Source organism: Caenorhabditis remanei, chromosome IV (genome assembly GCF_010183535.1).
Source record: "Caenorhabditis remanei strain PX506 chromosome IV, whole genome shotgun sequence".
Taxonomy (NCBI): Eukaryota; Metazoa; Nematoda; class Chromadorea; order Rhabditida; family Rhabditidae; genus Caenorhabditis; species Caenorhabditis remanei.
The window spans coordinates 25384435-25403698 of NC_071331.1; the positions used below are offsets into that span (position 1 = coordinate 25384435).

Sequence of the window (19264 nt, forward strand, 5' to 3'; positions counted from 1 at the left end):
CCCAAGGGAAGGAAACCAGACTTCATGGGAAAGAAAGAGATTTTGGATCTTTTGGTTTTGAGAAATTCGGAGAGAGATGGGGTTGGAGGTTAAAACAAGAGCTTAATACCGCAGGAATTTTATTTTAAATAGTTCGAAACGGTTCTGGATGCGAAAAGTTTGAATTTTCTTATATTTAGGTGAGGATTCGGTAGAAAAGCGAATACGGTTCGATAACGTTTACTGGTCGAAAATGTCAAATTTGGAGTTAAGAAAACAAAAGTCTTATAGTGTTCAGCCTCAATTTTAAAGGAACATCTGGAGATAATACTTATAACACATTTAGCAATCTCAGACATCAGTAAACTAAAAAACCAAATTTAGCTAAAATACTTTTTAATAGACTAGAACCGAGTCAAATGGGTTTTTAAGCTAAATTGACAAAGAAATAAAAAACCTTGGAAAAGATAGAAGACTGAAAAGTGTATTTATGGAAACGTAGAAGACTTTGAAGGATGAACTAAAAAATAAATGTTCAACTAAAAAAACTAGAAAATACTGTTCTGAAAGTGTAAAGCCGCAGTACACGCGTTGAAAATAAAATTCATCTATTTTTTCAGTCAAAACACCGATAACAATCGTTCGCGACAATTTTTTAATAGCTATCAAAATAGCATTTCTGCCAATCTCATATCTCACCAACTTCAATAGCTATCAAAAATATCAACTACAAAAATATAGTCTTTGAACAGTTTAACTATGATAAGAGTTATGTGATAGACCTACAGTTTTTGCAAAGAACATTTTCACAAGCCGGCATGTCTTACTTCATACCACCAAAGAATTCCCGGAAAACCCGGCAGCTATGCCTAAGCTTAATTTAGTTTGTGCTAATCATGTCAAAGTTGGAGTGGGCTGCCAGCGAATCGAAGAAAATGAAAAAAAGAAGGAAGAATGGCGTCACTTTTTCATTAAGTTTTCTGTGTTGTTGTGAAAGAGGCAGATCAAAAAATGTGTGGCTGCGTGAGGACAAACAGATAAACAGACAGAAGTGTAGCTGATTTCTAGAGAGAGAAATCCACGAAAAATGAGTCAAAGGCTCAAATCCATGCAGTGAAATATAAGAAGATGACCATCCGCCGAAAAAGAGAGAAGAGCGTATAATCCCGTAAAGTCGAAATGTTATACCCTTTAGTAGTCGTAGTAGCAGACGGCTGAAGACAGAGAGGGGACCCCCATCCAAAATGCACCAAAAGGGGGGAATAGTGGAGAGTTTAGAGAGAATTTGGAGAGAGAAAGAGAGAGAAAGCTAGGGGAATGAAACGAAATCAACGGGTGAGGGAAAGACTAGGTCGAAGAAAATTGGGGGAGGCCCCCTTTTGGGTGTATGTAAATTAGGGATGGGTTTTGTGGGGGGGACGGGGGTAATCATGAAAGCAGTGAGTCCTGGGTACTTTATTGGTCGAATATGAACTTTTTACGAAACCATACATACCAATGAATACACAGTTGAAGTACTTTCAGTTTTCAGTAGAAAGTGACCGGCTGGTTTAACATTTCCTAGTCGCCGGTCTCCTCGTGGTGCTCTAGTGTCTATCACCTGCATTTCCTGGCTCTCCAGATGTAGATGATCGTCTTTTCCTGGAGCTTTCGAATCTGCCAATCTCCCACAATATGTAATTTTGAAGAAGGTTCTAAGGAGTCTAAACATGGCCTAAGTTTTTCAAAATTTGGGTTTCTAGGCCACAAACTTAGCTTGCTGATTCCAAATACTTTACTCAAATTCCCCACTTCCCATTTCCCACAATAATTACACTTTCAATTGCATCCAAAATCCTCATATTTCAGAATCCCAAGAACACGAAAAAGGAAAGCAAGAAAGTGTCCTTCTTCTTCCCCTCCAAAAAAAAATGAATCCAGAAAAAAAGAAATTTGTCTTGCCTTATTCGTAGAGTGTGTGTCAACCGGACACAATGATTGATGGTTTGACTTAAAAGAGCCATGGAAGGAGTCTTAGTAGTCATTTTTTGGTAAAATAGAGAGAGCTAGGGGCTTACCAAGCCAATTTTGGTGCAAAAACTGAAGAAAATGGTCAAAACAGTCTGGTGCCTTTGACGCTTTTTTGACCTCATTTAACCTGGAAATCTTGAAAAAAATCATATCTCTGCTATCTCATTGTCTGTCAGTGTTTCCTAGTTTTTTGGGTATCTGGCGCACCTTTGACGTTTTCAAAACCTGATGAAAGTACAATAAGACTAGAATATTATTTGACCAGAATGTGATGTTTTATGGGCACACAAAAAAAGCAAAATATAGTACAGACACACAGACAGACAAAAGAAAAAGGTAATAGATAAATATTATCACCCGAACCCGGATTGAACGGCGGCGCAGATGTTTTACGGGGAAAGAAACGAGACGAGACGAGAAGATTTGCATTTTTGACTCTTCGTGTTGTTGGTGACGTGGCAAGAAGGAGACGAATAATAAAATAAAAGTAGAAAGAGGAAGCACCATTTGGTGTCTATCGTCGGGTTCCGTCCTCGAAGAAAACTCCTCCATCGAGAGCGCAATATTTGGGGCAGATTCCTGGAAAAAGTGAGAGATGGTTAAGTGGTTTTTTAGATTGCTGTCTTTAAAAGCGTTTATCTCAGTAAGGATCAGCCCTATCAAAAATTTATCAGTTGAATTTATACGTCTTTTTCCTATGTTTTGCAGATTTTAAAACATGAAACTCCTAGAGTTTGTGTGAAATTCTAAAACCGGTGTTGACCAAAATTATGTTATATTTTACATAGTTGTTTAGCTACTGTGTCATTTCATAAATAGCTTCTTTTTTGAAGTCAATAAGTCAACAAATCACAGAAAAACTACGGATACTGTAACTTTGCTAAAAATGCTCAAATAGTCCTAATTATTACTACTAGAAACATCTGAAAATTATTTATTTCCTTGCCTAATTTTAGACCCACTATCTCAAGCAACATACCTCTCTCTCCCTGTGGTCCTGGAAGTCCTGGTTGTCCTGGTTTTCCAGCTGGTCCAGCTGGTCCAACATTTCCTGGTGGTCCAGGTGGTCCTGGTGGTCCGGATTGTCCTGGTTGTCCGTCTCTTCCAGGTGCTCCATCGTCTCCTGGTGCTCCAGTGGCTCCTGCATCTCCTGGATTTCCTGGTTCTCCAGGTGTGGATGGTGTGGATTGTGCAGGCCGTCCTGCTTCTCCTTTCTCTCCGTCGTTTCCTGGAGCTCCCGTATCTCCGGACGCTCCGTTTGGTCCAACAGGCCCTGGCGTTCCTGGAGATCCCGGTCTTCCTGGATTTCCTGGTCGCCCTGGTTGTCCACTGGTTCCAGTTGGTCCTTGTGGTCCTGGTGGTCCAGGTGGGCATGGATTGCACGGTGGGATGTCTTGCTCCTCACAAACGATTGGAGGTCTTCCAGGGGTTCCTGGCCGTCCTGGCGCTCCGGGAACTCCTGGTTTACCGTTACGGCCTGGAAGACCTGGACGTCCTGGGTGTCCTGGTTTGCAGCACCCGGCGCATCCGACCGCTTGACGCTTGTTACGAATTGTGGTGAGGTTGCCAGCTATCGCGGCGGCAATCGGTTTTTTGTGACTGATTTCAGACATGATGTCTCTGGCGGTGGACTGGAAAAAAGGAAAAGGGATATAGGTATCATTATCATTACACTAAATTATTAAATCATTTAATCTTAAGAATCCCCTCTCTAGCCGTGTCAATGTTATGGTTGGGAACCGGTTCCTATCGGTTAGCTTGCGCAAGCGCCAGCGGTCATACCGGTGGAACGGCAGGTGAGGAATGAAGAAAGAGGACTTACTTTGCAGAAAGTCATGTCTCGTTTCGTTTGCTGGTGGATGGAGTCGACAAAATTGTAGACAATTGGCATTGAGATACATACTGTAATTATAAATAGTAATTAGAGAGTAAGGGGAAAGTCAAAAAGTCACATTTTTGGGGAACGGGATTTAATTATGTCCAATAATGATGAATGTATCAAATTTGTATAGTTTTTGGCGAAAAAATAATTATGATGTTGGAAAAAGCTAAAATTTGCAATTTTAACAAAAAGTTGTCCAAAGTAAGTGTTCCGTAATTATTCAACCCGGACTTTGTTTAAAATTTAATATTTCTGCTAAAAATAGTTTAAAGTATAGAACGTTTTATGGGGCCTAGGTTTCACCGTGGTATACTTTTTAGATGATTAAAAATTAAAGTTTTTCAAAAATGTTGAGAATTGCTGTTAAAAAACTGATTTGAGGTTTAAAAACTTGGAAAGTTTCAATTTTTTAAGGATTATATAAGAAAAACTCTGAACTTTTGAAATTTCCCTCAAGATCCGATGGAAATAACATAATTTTGGAACTTAGACCAACATTTTTCACTATATGCAAGATTAAGCCTTGAAATTTAAAAACTCGGCTTATAACTGGCTCAGATTGACATAAACTTGGTCTGAGCCCTTTTTGGAGCTCAGTCATCTATTTCAGCTTCAACTTGGGTATCTCGTTGTGTAACAAGAGAAGTTCATAACGAGTCCAGCTACTTTAGACTCAGCTGATTCCAAAACTACAAGAAAAATTTGCCAAATGCTTATGTGAACCGAGTTATAAGCCGTCAAACTAATAATTTTTCAGTAGTAACCGAAAATTTCAACTCGGCTCGTCTTTTGTAAAAGTCCGCTGTAAAATTACATTTGTGTAGGCAACTAGGCCTACTTTAGGTGCCAAAATAATTATATTAATGACATTTCTGAACTATTCGACTTCTGATAACAAAAATCTTACCAGAAAGAATAGCAAGGAAGGAGAATGTGACTGCCGAGTAGGTGACAGCCTTATAGGCCTTCTCTCGTGTATCCTCCATACCCTATAATAATATGCTTATAACAAAGATAAGATAAGCCGCTTATATATGTATATATATATACATAAGGAATCAAATAAAATCGAAAGGAAACACGAGGGGTTACATAGGTAGGTTTCAGATGGAAATGTCTTCATTCTCCCCCTGAGATGTACTTGAGCGGTGGAGGGGGATGTTCGAATGTGGGCGGGGCTTCTGGAGACCGGATGACTGTTATATATGAAGGTATGTGTGGTCGCGGACGCGGAACCGCGCGCCTTGTTGCGCATCTCTCTTGCGCGGCGGTGGAGAAGAAGAAGATGACGGGGAGGAAGAAGAAAAAAGAAAAAAGAGATGACAGTAACCTCTTGGCACTTCTCCCTTTCCGTTTTCATGTCTTATTGCCCTCTTCTAGAACAAGGAAGTGTAACCACCAGTCATATTGGGGAGAGGGTGTCTGGATAGTTATTATTATTAAAAGTTGTAACATTCGCAGAAGTTTTTTTCTTTTTTTTTGGTTTCTGAAGAGAGGGAAAAAGAAAGAATTTGGGGAAAGGAACAGCAGCTTTGTAATAATTTGGGAAGAAAAAGAAAGTGTATAAATATGGAGGTGATTGGTTAGGCAGAGGAGGATAGTTGACCCTTTGGCATGTTCTGGAACAAGAAACGTAAGACTCTCAGTTTTTTCAGCCGATATGGAAGATCCAAAGCATGATTCACAGATACCGAGGAGTACGGTGGATAAACTTAGTTGCATTTTCAAATAAATGAACTGAAACTAAAAAATCTGGCATTTGGGATTTGAAATGTCTTACAAGATAAGTTTTGGAAACGCAGCTTTCAAACAATCTATACATTTGGACATAGGTACTTTTGACTACGTGGAGTCCATTTCTGTTATCAAAACCGGCTAAATGTGTTTCCAAGCCGAGTTATGAGCTCTCAAACTTTTCGAATTTATAGATCGTTTGAAAGTCGCGTCTCCAAAGACTTTTCTTGCTAGCATGTAAAGCTTCATAGTCATTTACCGTTTTGAGCTTTTCAATAAAACTTGGTAAGTAATGTGATATGTGGTGTCTAATGCGTATTTATGAAGTGTGTTCAATACATTTTCCACAATTGAGAAGATCAATTCAAGTTTTCTCACTATACCAAAAAAAGATCTTACTAGGGAAGGCCACCACTTTTCAGACGTCGTTAAGGTAATAACTTGTCAGTGGTTTAAACTTTGACCTTGTTATTTCTTGAAAATCAGGCCTCATGGACAAACGTTGGATATATATTTGGAACCAGCGTTTTCTCAGCTTTTCGATGGTATAAGTCACGTCATAAAACTCCACGGTCACTCGGAGTCCTTTCCTTGTAAGTTTTCCTAGTTGACACTTTTTTGGTAACTGATGAAGCGCTCGACAGTCTTGCTTTTTGAACTATCAAAAAATAGTCAACTACAAAAATGTAGCCCGTAACTAGATCTATAGAACCAATAAAAGTCAAAAATCCTGACAAATCCTGACACCGTGACGGGGAATCAAATTTGATGTTAGTGTCTTATATCATTTGAAAATACTATTTTCGATTTCAGGAGAGCTCCCTGTCTGCAAATCCCTCCCAACCCAAAAACCATGAAAGATAACAGAAAAAGGCCCAAACCCCAAACACAAATATGATAAATGAGTGTTTGTCTCTTCTTTCTATTATTGTTATTGTTCTCTTCTTCCATCTTTTCATATTCCAATTCTTCTTCTTTTTCCTCCTTTAAAATATATTTCCGTTCATCCTTCTATTTTGCTTAGCTTCTCCATCTTGATTGATTGCGTTTCCAATTCTTTTCGTTGTTCTCTCTTTTTTTTAGGTTCGCGAAGTGGGCGGAGCTTGGTGTGAAGAGGGAAATTGATGATCGAGAGGACGAGGGAGGGAAGGCGTTATGGTTATTGATCTCTTGCTGTGGTGAAGGGAGAGGAACGTTCATGTGTGAGGGACAGAATTCATAAATTCATATGTATGAAGCTACTACAGTACGGTATGAGAAATGTGTGAGACATCGGGATACGCAGACTTGTGGATAGACAGATTCTGGGATCATCGGAAGGCACAGCTGTGAACGGCGTAATGTCGCGGAAACGCGCTCCATCACACAACGGATTACACGGTGCCAAGGATTTTTACTTATATTTGCTGTATCTTTCAATATAAACCGCGACGCAACTATGAAACGGACCTTCCGCCTCGAACTACTGTGGGAAGGTAGATGACATTTGGACGAACATAAAAACAGTCAGAAACGCCTCCAACCCAGCTCCTGACTAAATTTTCATAAGGTTTTGACAGATTTTCTGTTGAAACTCGGTTTCCGATCAGATTTCAAGTACTTCACTTGAATATTTGAAAGAGTTTGAAGCGCTTACCTAAGCGTTTAAAATTTTAAAGTTTTCAAGTTCAAGATAGTTTACTGGGGTTTTTTGTTGAATTCACTGAGATTTAGATCTGGCGTGCCTTGGGAGCGTGTCAAGTGCGAGGCGAAGAGGAACATGCGCGTCACGGTTTATATCGGAAGATACGACAAATAAAGGTTTAATCTTAAGTCACTAGTGTTTTACTAATATTCAACGCTTTGTCCTTTCTCTGACCTTCAGCTAAAATACTGATTAAATTTTTGAAATCCGTGTTCAATTTCTCATCCCAGACCTTAAAATCTCCATTTTTTCAATTATACCTTGCATATCTGCATACCTCCGAAACTGAAAACCCCTTCCAAGAACCTCTCAATCTATCTCTCTGAGAAAAAATAATAAATCAAATTGATATACATAACATATGTGTGATAGGCGCCCGCGCGTACTTTGTGTATGCCAATCTACTCAAAATCTTTGACGTCAAGAAAACGAAGAAGGCGACGACGGCGACGGGGATAAGACGATGAAGCGGAGATGGAGAAGAGAGGTGAGAAAGCGGGGAGAATTAGCATAGCGGTGTGTGTTGCATTGGTTTTGGATATGAGAGAATGACTGAGTGATCAATGAATGGAGTACATCGGAAGTGAGTAATAATGTAGTTGAATGAAAAAAGGGCAGATATTGTAAGAGTGCATTGGGCGGGTTTTTTGTAGGAGTAGATGGATCAGAGTTCGGAAAGACTGGGAGTAGAAGACAGAAACGTCTAGAGTTTAAAAATATACAATAAACAGTAAAAACTGACAAAACTTGGAGGAGGAAAAATCGATTTTTACAAATTCAAAGAGGTAATAAGGTTAGGGACGCCGAAATGTTGCATCTTATAACTTTCTGGTAACTGAAATCTATGAAAGAATCACTTGAACATGAGCAATTTGAAATAATGGGGTCTCACAACTGTCAATTCTCTCAAGTTTATATTTGTTCTGTAAAAAAGAACACACTTGCAAACCGGGCCAAAACGGGCCGACACGGGCCAGCGCGTATTTTGCTTAAAACGTAATCTAGTGATTTGAAAAATATACCAAAATGTAGATCTCGACGAGCTCTATGTCACGGGCCGGATGGCGGCTTGTTCATGTGTTGCGGGTCGCGCTAAAATAACTTATTTGACAATTTTCGCGGTTTTTGGCACCTTTTCCCAGCCTGCGGCACATTAACGATCCGCCATCCGGTCCGCATTGCATCAAAGACATAGAACTCACCGCGATCTCCATTTTGGTATATTTTCAGTTCACAAGATTGCGTTTTATGCGAGATACGAGCTGGCCCGGTTTGCAAGTATGAAAAAGAACGCTACATTTTTACAGTCGACAACCTTTTGGTAACGTTGAAAGCTCGAATGATGCGGGTCACTGAAAATATGAGAAAATGATCCAAAGCCCGTCTTGATCACCCTTTCCAAGGAGGTCAAACTTACAAAGCCAGTTTTTTTTTTGAAAGACCGTCATGATCATCTTGTTGTTATTTGCCTTGAATAGGTAGAAGAAATTTGAAAATCTTCACTTTTGTAGTTCACTTTTGTAAGTCTTCACTTTTGTAGCCAGCGTTTCTAGTTTCAGAAGGGTAGACTTCTGATACTGTTAAAAAATTTCCAATTTTTGAGACTTGTCCACTTTTTGATGACTGTCTAGTCTGATCTATTTGGAGCAAGACACTCAGACGCTCTTGTTACCCGACACAGTGTGGTTTCTGGAAAATGTTTCTCTCTCTCTTTTTTTAAATTCTGTTCTCCCCTTGAGTATTCAAGTCCCTGACAAAAAAGCTCTGTAGAATTGAAAATTGTCATATTTGTTTTCTCCGCAATTTTTCCAGCTGATAGACATAGACAAGACAGCAAAAAATATGGCATTTCATTTTAATTACATGTGCTTTTTTGGTATTTTGCTCGGCTGAAAGATATATAATCGTTTTCATAAAAATTTGAGACATTTGTGAATTCTCAGCTCAAAAACTTAAGCTTCTCAACCATACATATTCATACTTATGTATCTATATAACTCTAAATCTACTTCCGAAAAATCCGTAAATCTCGCTTACTGTAATCGGATTCAGTTTTTGTTTTCTTTTGATAGATTAACACCAAGCTAATCATCGAAAGTGTTTTAACTGGGGCGCTCGAGACGCGTGTCTGCAAATAATTTATCAAGGAGAGAGCATATGTTTTGGTCTAATGGATGATCAGAAATCTGACTGGGGTGTCTGTTTTTTAAATGAAAAAAATTGAATGATCTGGGGTGTCTATGGCGCGTTTTTGGACAGGTTCGCAAAGTTTTCACCTAGCTTACTAAACCAGTCCCCTACCTCCATATTTTTTTCCCAAAAAAATGTATTTCCCAAATTACATCATCATCCAAATTATGTGAGAATTCGAGCAGCCTATATAATTTTTGTGTCTCCAGAGACAGAGAGCATTATGATTAAGTCCCCTTGAATCGCGGTGAGAAAGTCATGATATATATATGTTTTGTTTACGTGTAGAAGGCCACATGATCGGTCGTTGAGGGTTGTTGTACTCGTGGGAACTTAATGGGTAGGTGAGTGAGAGTGAGAGACGGTTACGGTAGATGTGGGGAAATGGGAATCAAGAATCAGAATTAACAGAGATATGAGAGAATTGGAGGAATGAAGATGTGCTGAGATATAGTTATGGGACGATCAAGTCTGTCGTACGGCCAGTCGAGTCCGCGGATTGACTAACAATGAATGGGCTTAACACATTGACTAATCTTTTGGACCTCTACAAGGCAGCTTGTAGAAGCTAAAATTTTCCATGGCTGTGAACTCCAATATAAAATTTCCCCATAGACTTTTTGACAGCCTTGAGAATGATGCTTTCACTACCAAATTGTGATTTGCACGCTTTTCCTTTTCGTTTTTTGATTATTATCGGCTCAGGATCGAGTGGTGTTGAAGTCGGTTGATTCTGATCAGTCTCCTACGTGTTCTACCGTAGTTTGCATTTTTTAATAACTCTGAATCTGAAAATATGGTTTTGATGATTTACACTAAACCGACAAAATATTGAACCGAAAATACCTTAATTATAATCAGTTGAACATGAATTTGTATTGCCTCGAACTTTGTATTTACAATTTTTTCTTACATTGAATGACATCATTTCAAGGAATCTAGAGTTTTTGGTTCTGTCATCTTATTCTTATCCGGAATTTTTAGTGTAGTCATCTGTTTCCCTTTCTTTTTGTGTCCAAATTTAAGGCTTACTCAGTTTTACTCGTGCATGTCTCAGCCGTGCAGTCCTTTCGGACAAAAATATTTCTCAATTCCTCGCTTCGTACCTTTTTTGCGATATAAATTGAAAAAAAACACGAAAATTTCTTGGAAAATGCGGGGAAACGAGGAATGGAAAAATAATATTTTGTCCGAAAGGACTACACGACCGCACGGAAAATTTTTAGAATTGTGTAGCAAACGTGGATAACAATCGTCTAAACCATCTTTCCAATTATCCCGTCCAACTTTCCAGACACTACTTCCCACACAGCCTTCGAAATATCACTCACCATCCCAATCAAACCCAGACATCTCTAGAAGCCCTTTTTTCTGCGTCTCCCACCACACCACCACAACAAAACGTCAAGTGCATTCAAGTACGTCTTCTCTCTCCTATATTCTAAATTCGTATGTCTCCAAAAAGAGAAGTTGATCTCCGATTCATTGAATCAGCTGGTTTTTTCTTATTCTTTTTCATTTTTGTCTCTTTTTTTTTTTGAAAAAAAAATGTAAAAAAGAAAAAGTTAGTGAAGAACGGCCTTATTATAATTGGTAACTTTACTAAAGGGGAAAAAAAGAAAAATTCAGAATTCAGAGGCAGAAGCAGGAGCAGCGAGTAATTGCAATCGGACGGAGAGAAAAAGAGAAAAAGGCGGGAGAACTAGGCCACGCCCACTTCTTGCTCTCTATTTCTCTAATACTCTTGATCCCTTCTCTCTTCTTTCTTTTTCCTTCTTTTTTCTTCTTTTTCCCTCTCGGCTCCTCGCCTTCCCAACCGAAAGAAGAAGAAGAAGTGAGCTCTTAGTGTTTTTTTTGTCGTCGTCCCTTTCCCGTTGTCCCCTTTTCGTTGTCCCCCCCAACAACCGACTGCTCCCGGAGCACAAAAAACCAGAAAATGCCCCTATTCAAACGACGGGATGGTGCTACGCCGGCACCCAACGCCACTATCCGAGAGAAGTACGATTTTCGAGATGTGTTGGGGACTGGAGCGTTTTCGAAGGTGAGTGCTTTGCCATTTTTGGGGAAAACAGCTGTTTTTAAGGTTTTTATGGAAAAAACCGGTTGAAAATCGCGATTTTGAGGTATAAAATATCAGGAAACCTCATTTTTGTACAGAAATTTGCAAAAATTGGGTTCTTTGAGCCAAAACAGTTTCTGACTCCTTTCAATAAGAGTTTTCGACCAAACTTATGTGAAATTGCTCAACTTTTACATGAATACACTTTTTAACATGTGTTTTTTTAAACAAAAAAATCAACTGAAGGGCCCGATTTTACTGGAAATTCGAAATAAAAATCCGATTTTGCAAAGTTGTGAAATTCCTTGTACTCTGAAAAGGTATTTACATATGTATATAAGATATATCTCTTGTCAAAAAATGTTCCATTTTCTGTGTTCCCCTTATTTCCATGGAAATCTAAAAGGGTCGGTCAGCTGAAAAAATTTCTCATAACTTTTTTTCCTTGTTGACTTTTCCTTTTTGTTTTTCTCTGTTGACATGACATAAAAATTATGTTATTGTTAGAAAAGAACATTGGGCATTCGGACATCCGGATTTCTCGACACACAGATAGACAAATCTCTACAGTTGCCTTTAGCTGAGTTCGTGTACCCTTCTTTAGGAAATTTATGGATTTTTCTTTTGTTGGGATTCTGAAATTTTCCAACCCCCGTATAGAAAAATTTGCAATTTTAGAATGGAAATGTTGAACCGAAAAACAATAAGTCTCAAACTTTAAAAAACTAAAATCCTTAAAATTGTTTGCCTTTGAAAACCAAAATCGATAAAATTCGCCAACCGAATTCTTAATTGTTCTGTTTCTAGGACGCTTCAAGCCTCAAATTCTATCTTTCTAAGATTTTCTACATTTTCAAGGTTTAAGAATTTTGGATTCCAATCTCTCCTAATTCAAGTTCTAAAATCCTTAAAAACCGAAGATCCCAATCACCTTCCAGACCTTCAATATCATGCAGACACCCCTCTTGTCCAGAAACTGTCCAAATCTTTCCTCTAATCCTCCTTATCACTCTCTTCCTTCCGCATAATTTCCTGTGTCATCACACCACCACTGACTGAACACCTCAATATCCCCCAGTCATCCTGACAAAAAAATCATCGACTAATCTCAATTAATCCTCTCCGCCCTTCAGATTTCGACGACGTCTTCTGTTTGTGACGTCGCAGGAGATTTTTTTTAGTTTTTAGATGGTGACTAAAAAGACCCATGGTGGAGAAAAGGAGGAATTTGTAAATTGAGACGTTTTTCTTGTACATTTTGTGGTGTTTGGAAGAAGTTGGAGCTATCTGAGATTGGCTTAACCATAAAAGATTGCTGATGCCTAAGCTCCAAAATTTTCTTAAGCATAGGCCCCCCTTGTCAAAGCTAAAATAAACTTTTTACTAAACCTAAGCATAAAAGTTTTGATTATAAAGCCTAACGACCTAAAACTTCTTCTAAGCCTGTCAAGAATCAGTTTCAGTTAAGCCTAAGATTAAAAGCTTTGATGATTAAGTCTAAAGTCTTAAAACCTAAAAATTCATTCAAGCCTAAACTTAGTGTCTAGCATTAATGGCAGTTAAGCCTAAGCCTAGAAGATTTTTACGCTAAATCCTTATCCTACAGCAGGAAAGAGCCTGAGCTCAAGAAGCTGCTCAATCCCAAATACTGTCTAACCTGGAATAAAACTCAGATAAGTCTAAAAACTCAAAAACTGTGTTCTAGCCTGTTCCCCGAACAAAAATAGCAGTGTCCGCCCGCTTCAGTGTCCCCCAAATCAAATTTCCCCCGTTTTTCGTGTTATTCTATTACTAGTCTATGTTGTGAGTTGTGACACCACCCGCTGGTGTTCACCAAGGTGTAACATACTTGCATCTAGCTGTGAGGGGAGAGAGAGAGAGATGTCTCATCCTTCTGCCAAGTCCACTCCACTCCACACACACATTTATATATATATATTGAATATATCCGGTTGTGTCTGGGGGCTCTCCACACATACATACACAAAACGTGGCTTTGGGGGGGAGAGAGGGGACACTGGTGGCTCATCCTTCCCGATTTTCTCGTTTAATCCCTCCCGAGCCCAGCCATGCTGCTCTCTCTCTCTCTTTGAGCCCTTCTTCCGGAAAGAGAGGACACGGACCCTCGGGGGTCCCGATATCAGAGCGACGACTCTCTGAAATTGAGACACACAACTCTATAAGGGGCTCAGTTTACAAAAAGTTTGTAGAGAAGAACATTTTGTCTATTTTTGCAAAGAAAGGTGACTAGCTAGACAAAAAAAGAAAATAGTTTTGTTGACTAGTCTAGACCTTTTTTTCAGAGAACGTTTTATCAGAAGAAACACCAAAATTTTGAATTTCTCAAATATTGATATGCTTAGGCTAAACCCAAAGTATTTGAGCCTCCTAGTTACTTCTATAAGCTGTCTTACGAAAACCCCAGCTTTTCTAAAAAAAAAAGAAGGTGCAAGTCCTTTAATGTAAAACGCGTCCCAGGCACCCCAGCCATGGCTATTTCCAGCTTCACCCATAAATACCACCAGGTGCAAGTTTCTTTTCCCCTCCGTCACAGAAGAATGACGTCTTCTGAAAAAAACATATAAACGTGTGTGTGAGTGGGGTTCTGTTGTCTTTTCTCTTCATCGCCCCATTCCACTTGTCATTTTCATCATGACATCATCATCATCAGCCTTGTTAAGCTTACTCTTGTTGACGGGGAGCTAAGCTAAAAAGCAACATATAATAATTTAATTGTTCTGTTTCTCTCTCAAAGTAGATCATAAAGAAGAAGCGTTGCGTGTTATATGAATGACAGGAGGAATGGATAGAGAGCAAAAAATGGAAAAAAAAAAGAAGGCAACAACAAGAGCAAGCTTGATTGGGCACACACATAGGAAAAGTGGGGGGAGAGGAGAAAGAAGAAGATAATTAGATAGTATATGGGGACACAACGAGGCAAGGAAAATTGGAAAAAAATGGGTTTGTTGAGAGGAGAGGAATGAGTTGGGAGATTAGGTTCCAGCGGAGGAGTCTGGAAGCCAAAGAACTGGGGATGGCCTATTCTGAAGGTTCAGGGGACATTGCGAACTTTGACCTAGATCTTTTCTCAAATACCAGGTATCCAGGGAAAAAACTGTCCGTCAAGCGTTCGGCCAGTCATTTTCAATTCTTCAACTTTAGATCTTCACTTCTGTAAGTGACATCTTCTGTATAGCTCAGCCCACTTTTGAGATACCCACCTTGGAACTCCGGCATCTGTAACCAAAAGAGAATTACAGTGTTTTAAAAACGGTAACTTCTATTTGTAGAAAGTTATCAACTACAAAACTGTAGCTCCAGAGACGGGGTCGGAAATGAGCAATCTACTTTTAGAAAATGTTTTAGAATTTGCTGAAAATTGGCTCATAGGTAGTTTCGACCATCATTCTGAATATGATAGTAACATAATATTTTGCCCATTCCTGCTCTGGAGCCCAAAAACTTGCTCCACGCGATTTCGTTATGTAAGAAAATCGATGTTTCCCTAGGCCTGGAATAATGACGGAATCTTAGATATTCTTCTTACTAGTTTTTGATCTCCCACATCGTACTCAACTAGTCCTACTTGATCCATGAAAACTCTAAAAAATCGCATGAAAAATTCACAAATTTTCTCCATTCCTTCATCACCAACTACTACCCGAGTACCCAAACCAATCTCTGGTGCTTTCCCCTTTTTCTTCTTTTTTCTTCTTCTTCTTGATGATATCCCCCCTTTTTTCTTCAACAAATCCGTTTCTCTCCGGTCGGTTAATTGAAAAAACTGCCTCTAGGGGGAGCCTTTTTCGAATTGACCTGCGGTCTCCGTTTCTGGAAAATTGGAAATGAAGAAGAAAGAAGAAGAAAAAACGGAGAGACTTCACATTATTGTTGCATAAGAAAGTGGATCGGATGGGTGTACGTCAGAAGGAGAAAAAAGGGTTTAGATGAGTTTTTGAATGGACAGAAATGGGGATTGGGTGCTGAATTTGGGCTTGGTTGGAAGAGTTAGGGGAAATTGTGTGCAAAACTGAGAGCTTCAGAGAAAACGAGACATTTTTCAAAGGTATTTCGGTAGAGTGCAGTTATAAAAACGTGACGTGTTAATATTTCTTGAAGATTTTTAAAAATTACTTTTTCTGTTTCATACCATGACTTTAGTTTATCCTGAATTTCAGTGTACGGTCCCACCGTTTCAGCTTCTCTAGTATCTCAGACATTGCTGGATTTCAGTCTTCCCTAGTTTCCGACCTTTTTGCCATAATTGTAATCTTCGTAGCGGCCACAAGGTCCGAAATTCTGATCATCAAATGTTTTGACAAGGTTGACATTCGGTTTTTCACAGATTCCAGTGTGCATAGGGTTCTAATCTCCATTTAGGTTTCACTCTGTCAAAATTTTCAGTTTTTCTAGATGTTTCTCCTCATGATTTCATTTTCCTCCTCCTTCAGGATTTCATTTTCATCAGGAGGTTCTTTGTCTTTTTTCCACATCTTTTCCATATTTGACTTCTCTCCTCTGATTCAATTGAACTCATGATCATCACATGTATGTATTCAAGTCTAGCACACACACACGTGTGTATGAGCCTAAGAGCGTGAGACAACTCGGTCAGCGCCGTCTGAGATAATGGCCTCCGCACTGAGAAGAGGGGATTTCTGATGTCCGGAAGAAATCATTTGAAGCATTTGAAGAGGGGGACGGACAGCTGCTAGGGGTCACACAGAAAATAGAAACAAATGGGGAACTCTTGGAAATAGAAAGTTAAAAAATAAATAATTTTCTTGCAGGTATTCCTAGCGGAATCGAAAAGCGAAGCGGGTCAAATGTATGCAGTTAAGTGTATCGATAAGAAGGCGTTAAAAGGGAAAGAGGAATCATTGGAGAATGAGATCAAAGTGCTGAGGAAGTGAGTTTATATAGAGTTTGAAACTTTAGTTTGGAGTAACAAAATAACTGTACTAATGAAAAACTAATAAACTAATAAACTATATAACTAATAAATAAAATAACTAAAATAACAAAAACGGGATGATTAAAAACCGTTCCTATTTTATAACAAGAAACTTGCAATTCTGGAAACTATGAAAGTCCGAATTTCTTGCTATGGTAAAAACACTGGAAACCAAAAATAGTACTATCCTGTATTTTACTTAAAATAGATTTAATCAAAGGTTTATTTTAATCTAACCAAGGTAAAATCACAAATTTTTGTTCTTTACTACTTTTCTCTATTCTAGGGGATTACAGCCGGATTGCAGGATTGCAGGATTGCAGCCGTGTCTGGGGCCTAGGCTAGACCAAAATCCTGTTAGACCTAAATACAGGAACAAAAATTAACTTGAAAAGACAAAATGTTTAGAAAATGAAAATAGATAAAGATTGACCAAGCCTAAACCCGGAAGTGCTTACAATTAATCTAGTTTATGCCAAAAACCTGAAATCCTAGAAAATTGAAACAAGGTTTTTTTCTTATCAAAATCCTAAGGAAAAGTTTGGAAAACGGCTCTCATCTCCGTGCAAATCAATTCCTTGACCAACTAGGTCACTTAGCCTCAGGCTTCTTCAAGTCAACCTATCCCTTTTTCTCATTTTTTTCCTTTCACCATGAGTTCGTATAACTCTCAGAGAGACGCCAGACACAGACAAAAAAGAGTCCTCTAGATTTAGTATAAGTGCTCAGTGAGCTCGCCTATTTTTGTCTCTCTCCGCCAAAAAAGTATCCGTTTTCAAGTCAATTGGGTGATGTGCCTGGATGATGTCATGAGGAATGAATGGAGAAGGGAGATTGAGATTTTTAGGAAAGCGTACCATATTAGAATGGCGGGGGACAAATTTATGGGTTGGAAGGTTAGAACTAAATTTGTAGGACATCAACTTTGAAGGCCTGTCACGTTGTTAGGATTTGTCAAAAAAATTTGATTTTATTGATTCTATAGATCTTGTTATGGACTACATTTTTGTAGTTGCTTACTTTTTGAGTTTTGAGATACATATCCACCAAACTTATTCCACTTTTAAGTTCAATATTACTAATATTCACTGAAGATTTTCCAGACTCCGACACAACAATATAGTGCAACTATTTGACACGTATGACGAGAAGCAGTTTGTCTATCTAGTTATGGAATTGGTCACCGGTGGAGAGTTGTTTGACAGGATTGTGGCAAAGGGGTCGTATACAGAACAGGACGCATCGAATTTGATAAGACAGGTAATTCTTGATTTAGTATTTAATGGTTAGGCCACCAATTTGGAAAACTAGGCTATTGTTGAAATCTGTTGGGTTTGTTTAAGCCTAAGCAACTAGTTTGTCAAACTTAGGCTTGAATGGTTAAACCTAAGAGGTTCTGCAAAAGAGGTTACGCCTAAGAGGTTTAGCCTAATATGTTAAGTTTAAGCCAAGCCTAACCCAAATGTTCATTTTCAGGTTCTTGAAGCAGTCGCCTTCATGCACGACAACGGCGTCGTGCACCGAGATCTGAAACCTGAAAACCTGCTCTACTACAACCAAGACGATGACTCGAAAATCATGATCTCCGACTTTGGTCTCTCAAAAACCGAAGACTCGGGAGTGATGGCGACGGCGTGCGGAACGCCCGGCTACGTGGCACCAGAAGTTCTTCAACAGAAGCCATACGGAAAAGCTGTCGATGTTTGGTCGATTGGAGTCATCGCCTATATTCTGTTGTGCGGGTGAGTGTAGATTGATAACGGTTCCGGGGTTTGGAAACCGTATACCTTCCAGATACCCACCATTCTACGACGAGAGCGATGCTAACCTCTTCGCCCAAATCATCAAAGGAGAATATGAGTTCGACGCACCATACTGGGATCAAATTTCGGATTCAGGTAATTATTATGTGCTATAGAGTCGCATTTATGTACATAATCGGTTCCAGCCAAGGACTTCATCTCGCACTTGATGTGCTGCGATCCGGAGATGCGATTCACGTGCCAAGCCGCGTTGGCTCATCCATGGATCAGTGGAAACACCGCGTACACTCATGACATTCACGGAACTGTCGCCGTGCACCTCAAGAAGAGTTTGGCAAAGAGGAACTGGAAGAAGGTGGGGTTTTTTTTCTTAATTTCAAGAGTGCTGTGCAAATTTTCAAACGTTGCAAACTCTTACTAAAAATAATTGGTTTTAGTAAATGTTAGTGTGCTTCCTTAAAGATTTACGGCGGTCAGAATAAATCTAAGGTCTTGACGGGTTCAAAATTTCACAAGGGAAAAAAGTTCATTTCAACTATACCTACAGTAACCTTTCCCCCATTTCCAGGCCTACAACGCAGCCGCAGCCATCCGTCAACTCCAGATGCTCCGCCTCTCCTCCAACAGCAACCGGCTCCAGAAACAAGCATCCCAACAACAACCGACACCACCACAACCTACTCCAGCATTTCATGCTTAATTGCTTCTTTGTGCTCTTTTAATTTTGATAATATATTATTTGTTTGTTTTTTCTTTCTTTCCCCCCTTCTCTTTTCTCCGCCGCTAAAAAATTCCACGCATGCTCTCCTCTGTGATCTCATTTTTTATTTTTTATCTAATTTTTTGACGCTTTTCTCATATTTTTTACCGTTTTTTAATACACTTTCCCATGTTTCCCGTTTTGACATGTTTCATTGTAAATAATTTATGATCTTTCACGTATTACAAAAAGACTTCCACACCCTCTCGCTCCTACTGTATGCTTATGATTATAACTAAACTTTTTGAT

At 39.1% G+C, this 19264-nt stretch overlaps 3 protein-coding genes across 3 annotated transcripts; 2 read left to right on the top strand and 1 right to left on the bottom strand.

The window, feature by feature from the left end:
* Positions 1 to 2503: 2503 nt before the first annotated feature.
* Positions 2504 to 3880, bottom strand: GCK72_016293 (uncharacterized protein; the record flags this gene model as incomplete). The annotated part of the gene is made up of 3 exons (XM_003098856.2): positions 2504 to 2568; positions 2969 to 3620; positions 3812 to 3880. 3 exons carry the CDS (start codon positions 3878 to 3880, stop codon positions 2504 to 2506), a joined length of 786 nt encoding a protein of 261 aa, XP_003098904.2.
* GCK72_016294 (uncharacterized protein) lies at positions 2708 to 3528 on the top strand (the record flags this gene model as incomplete). The annotated part of the gene is made up of 2 exons (XM_053731432.1): positions 2708 to 2721; positions 2946 to 3528. 2 exons carry the CDS (start codon positions 2708 to 2710, stop codon positions 3526 to 3528), a joined length of 597 nt encoding a protein of 198 aa, XP_053586204.1.
* Positions 3881 to 11415: 7535 nt separating the features above from the next.
* Positions 11416 to 18955, top strand: GCK72_016295 (uncharacterized protein; the record flags this gene model as incomplete). Its single annotated transcript, XM_003098801.2, has 7 exons — positions 11416 to 11520; positions 16329 to 16447; positions 17596 to 17752; positions 17969 to 18234; positions 18287 to 18390; positions 18441 to 18610; positions 18824 to 18955. The coding sequence occupies 7 exons, from the start codon at positions 11416 to 11418 to the stop codon at positions 18953 to 18955; spliced, it is 1053 nt and encodes a 350-aa protein (XP_003098849.1).
* Between the last annotated feature and the right edge of the window lie 309 nt (positions 18956 to 19264).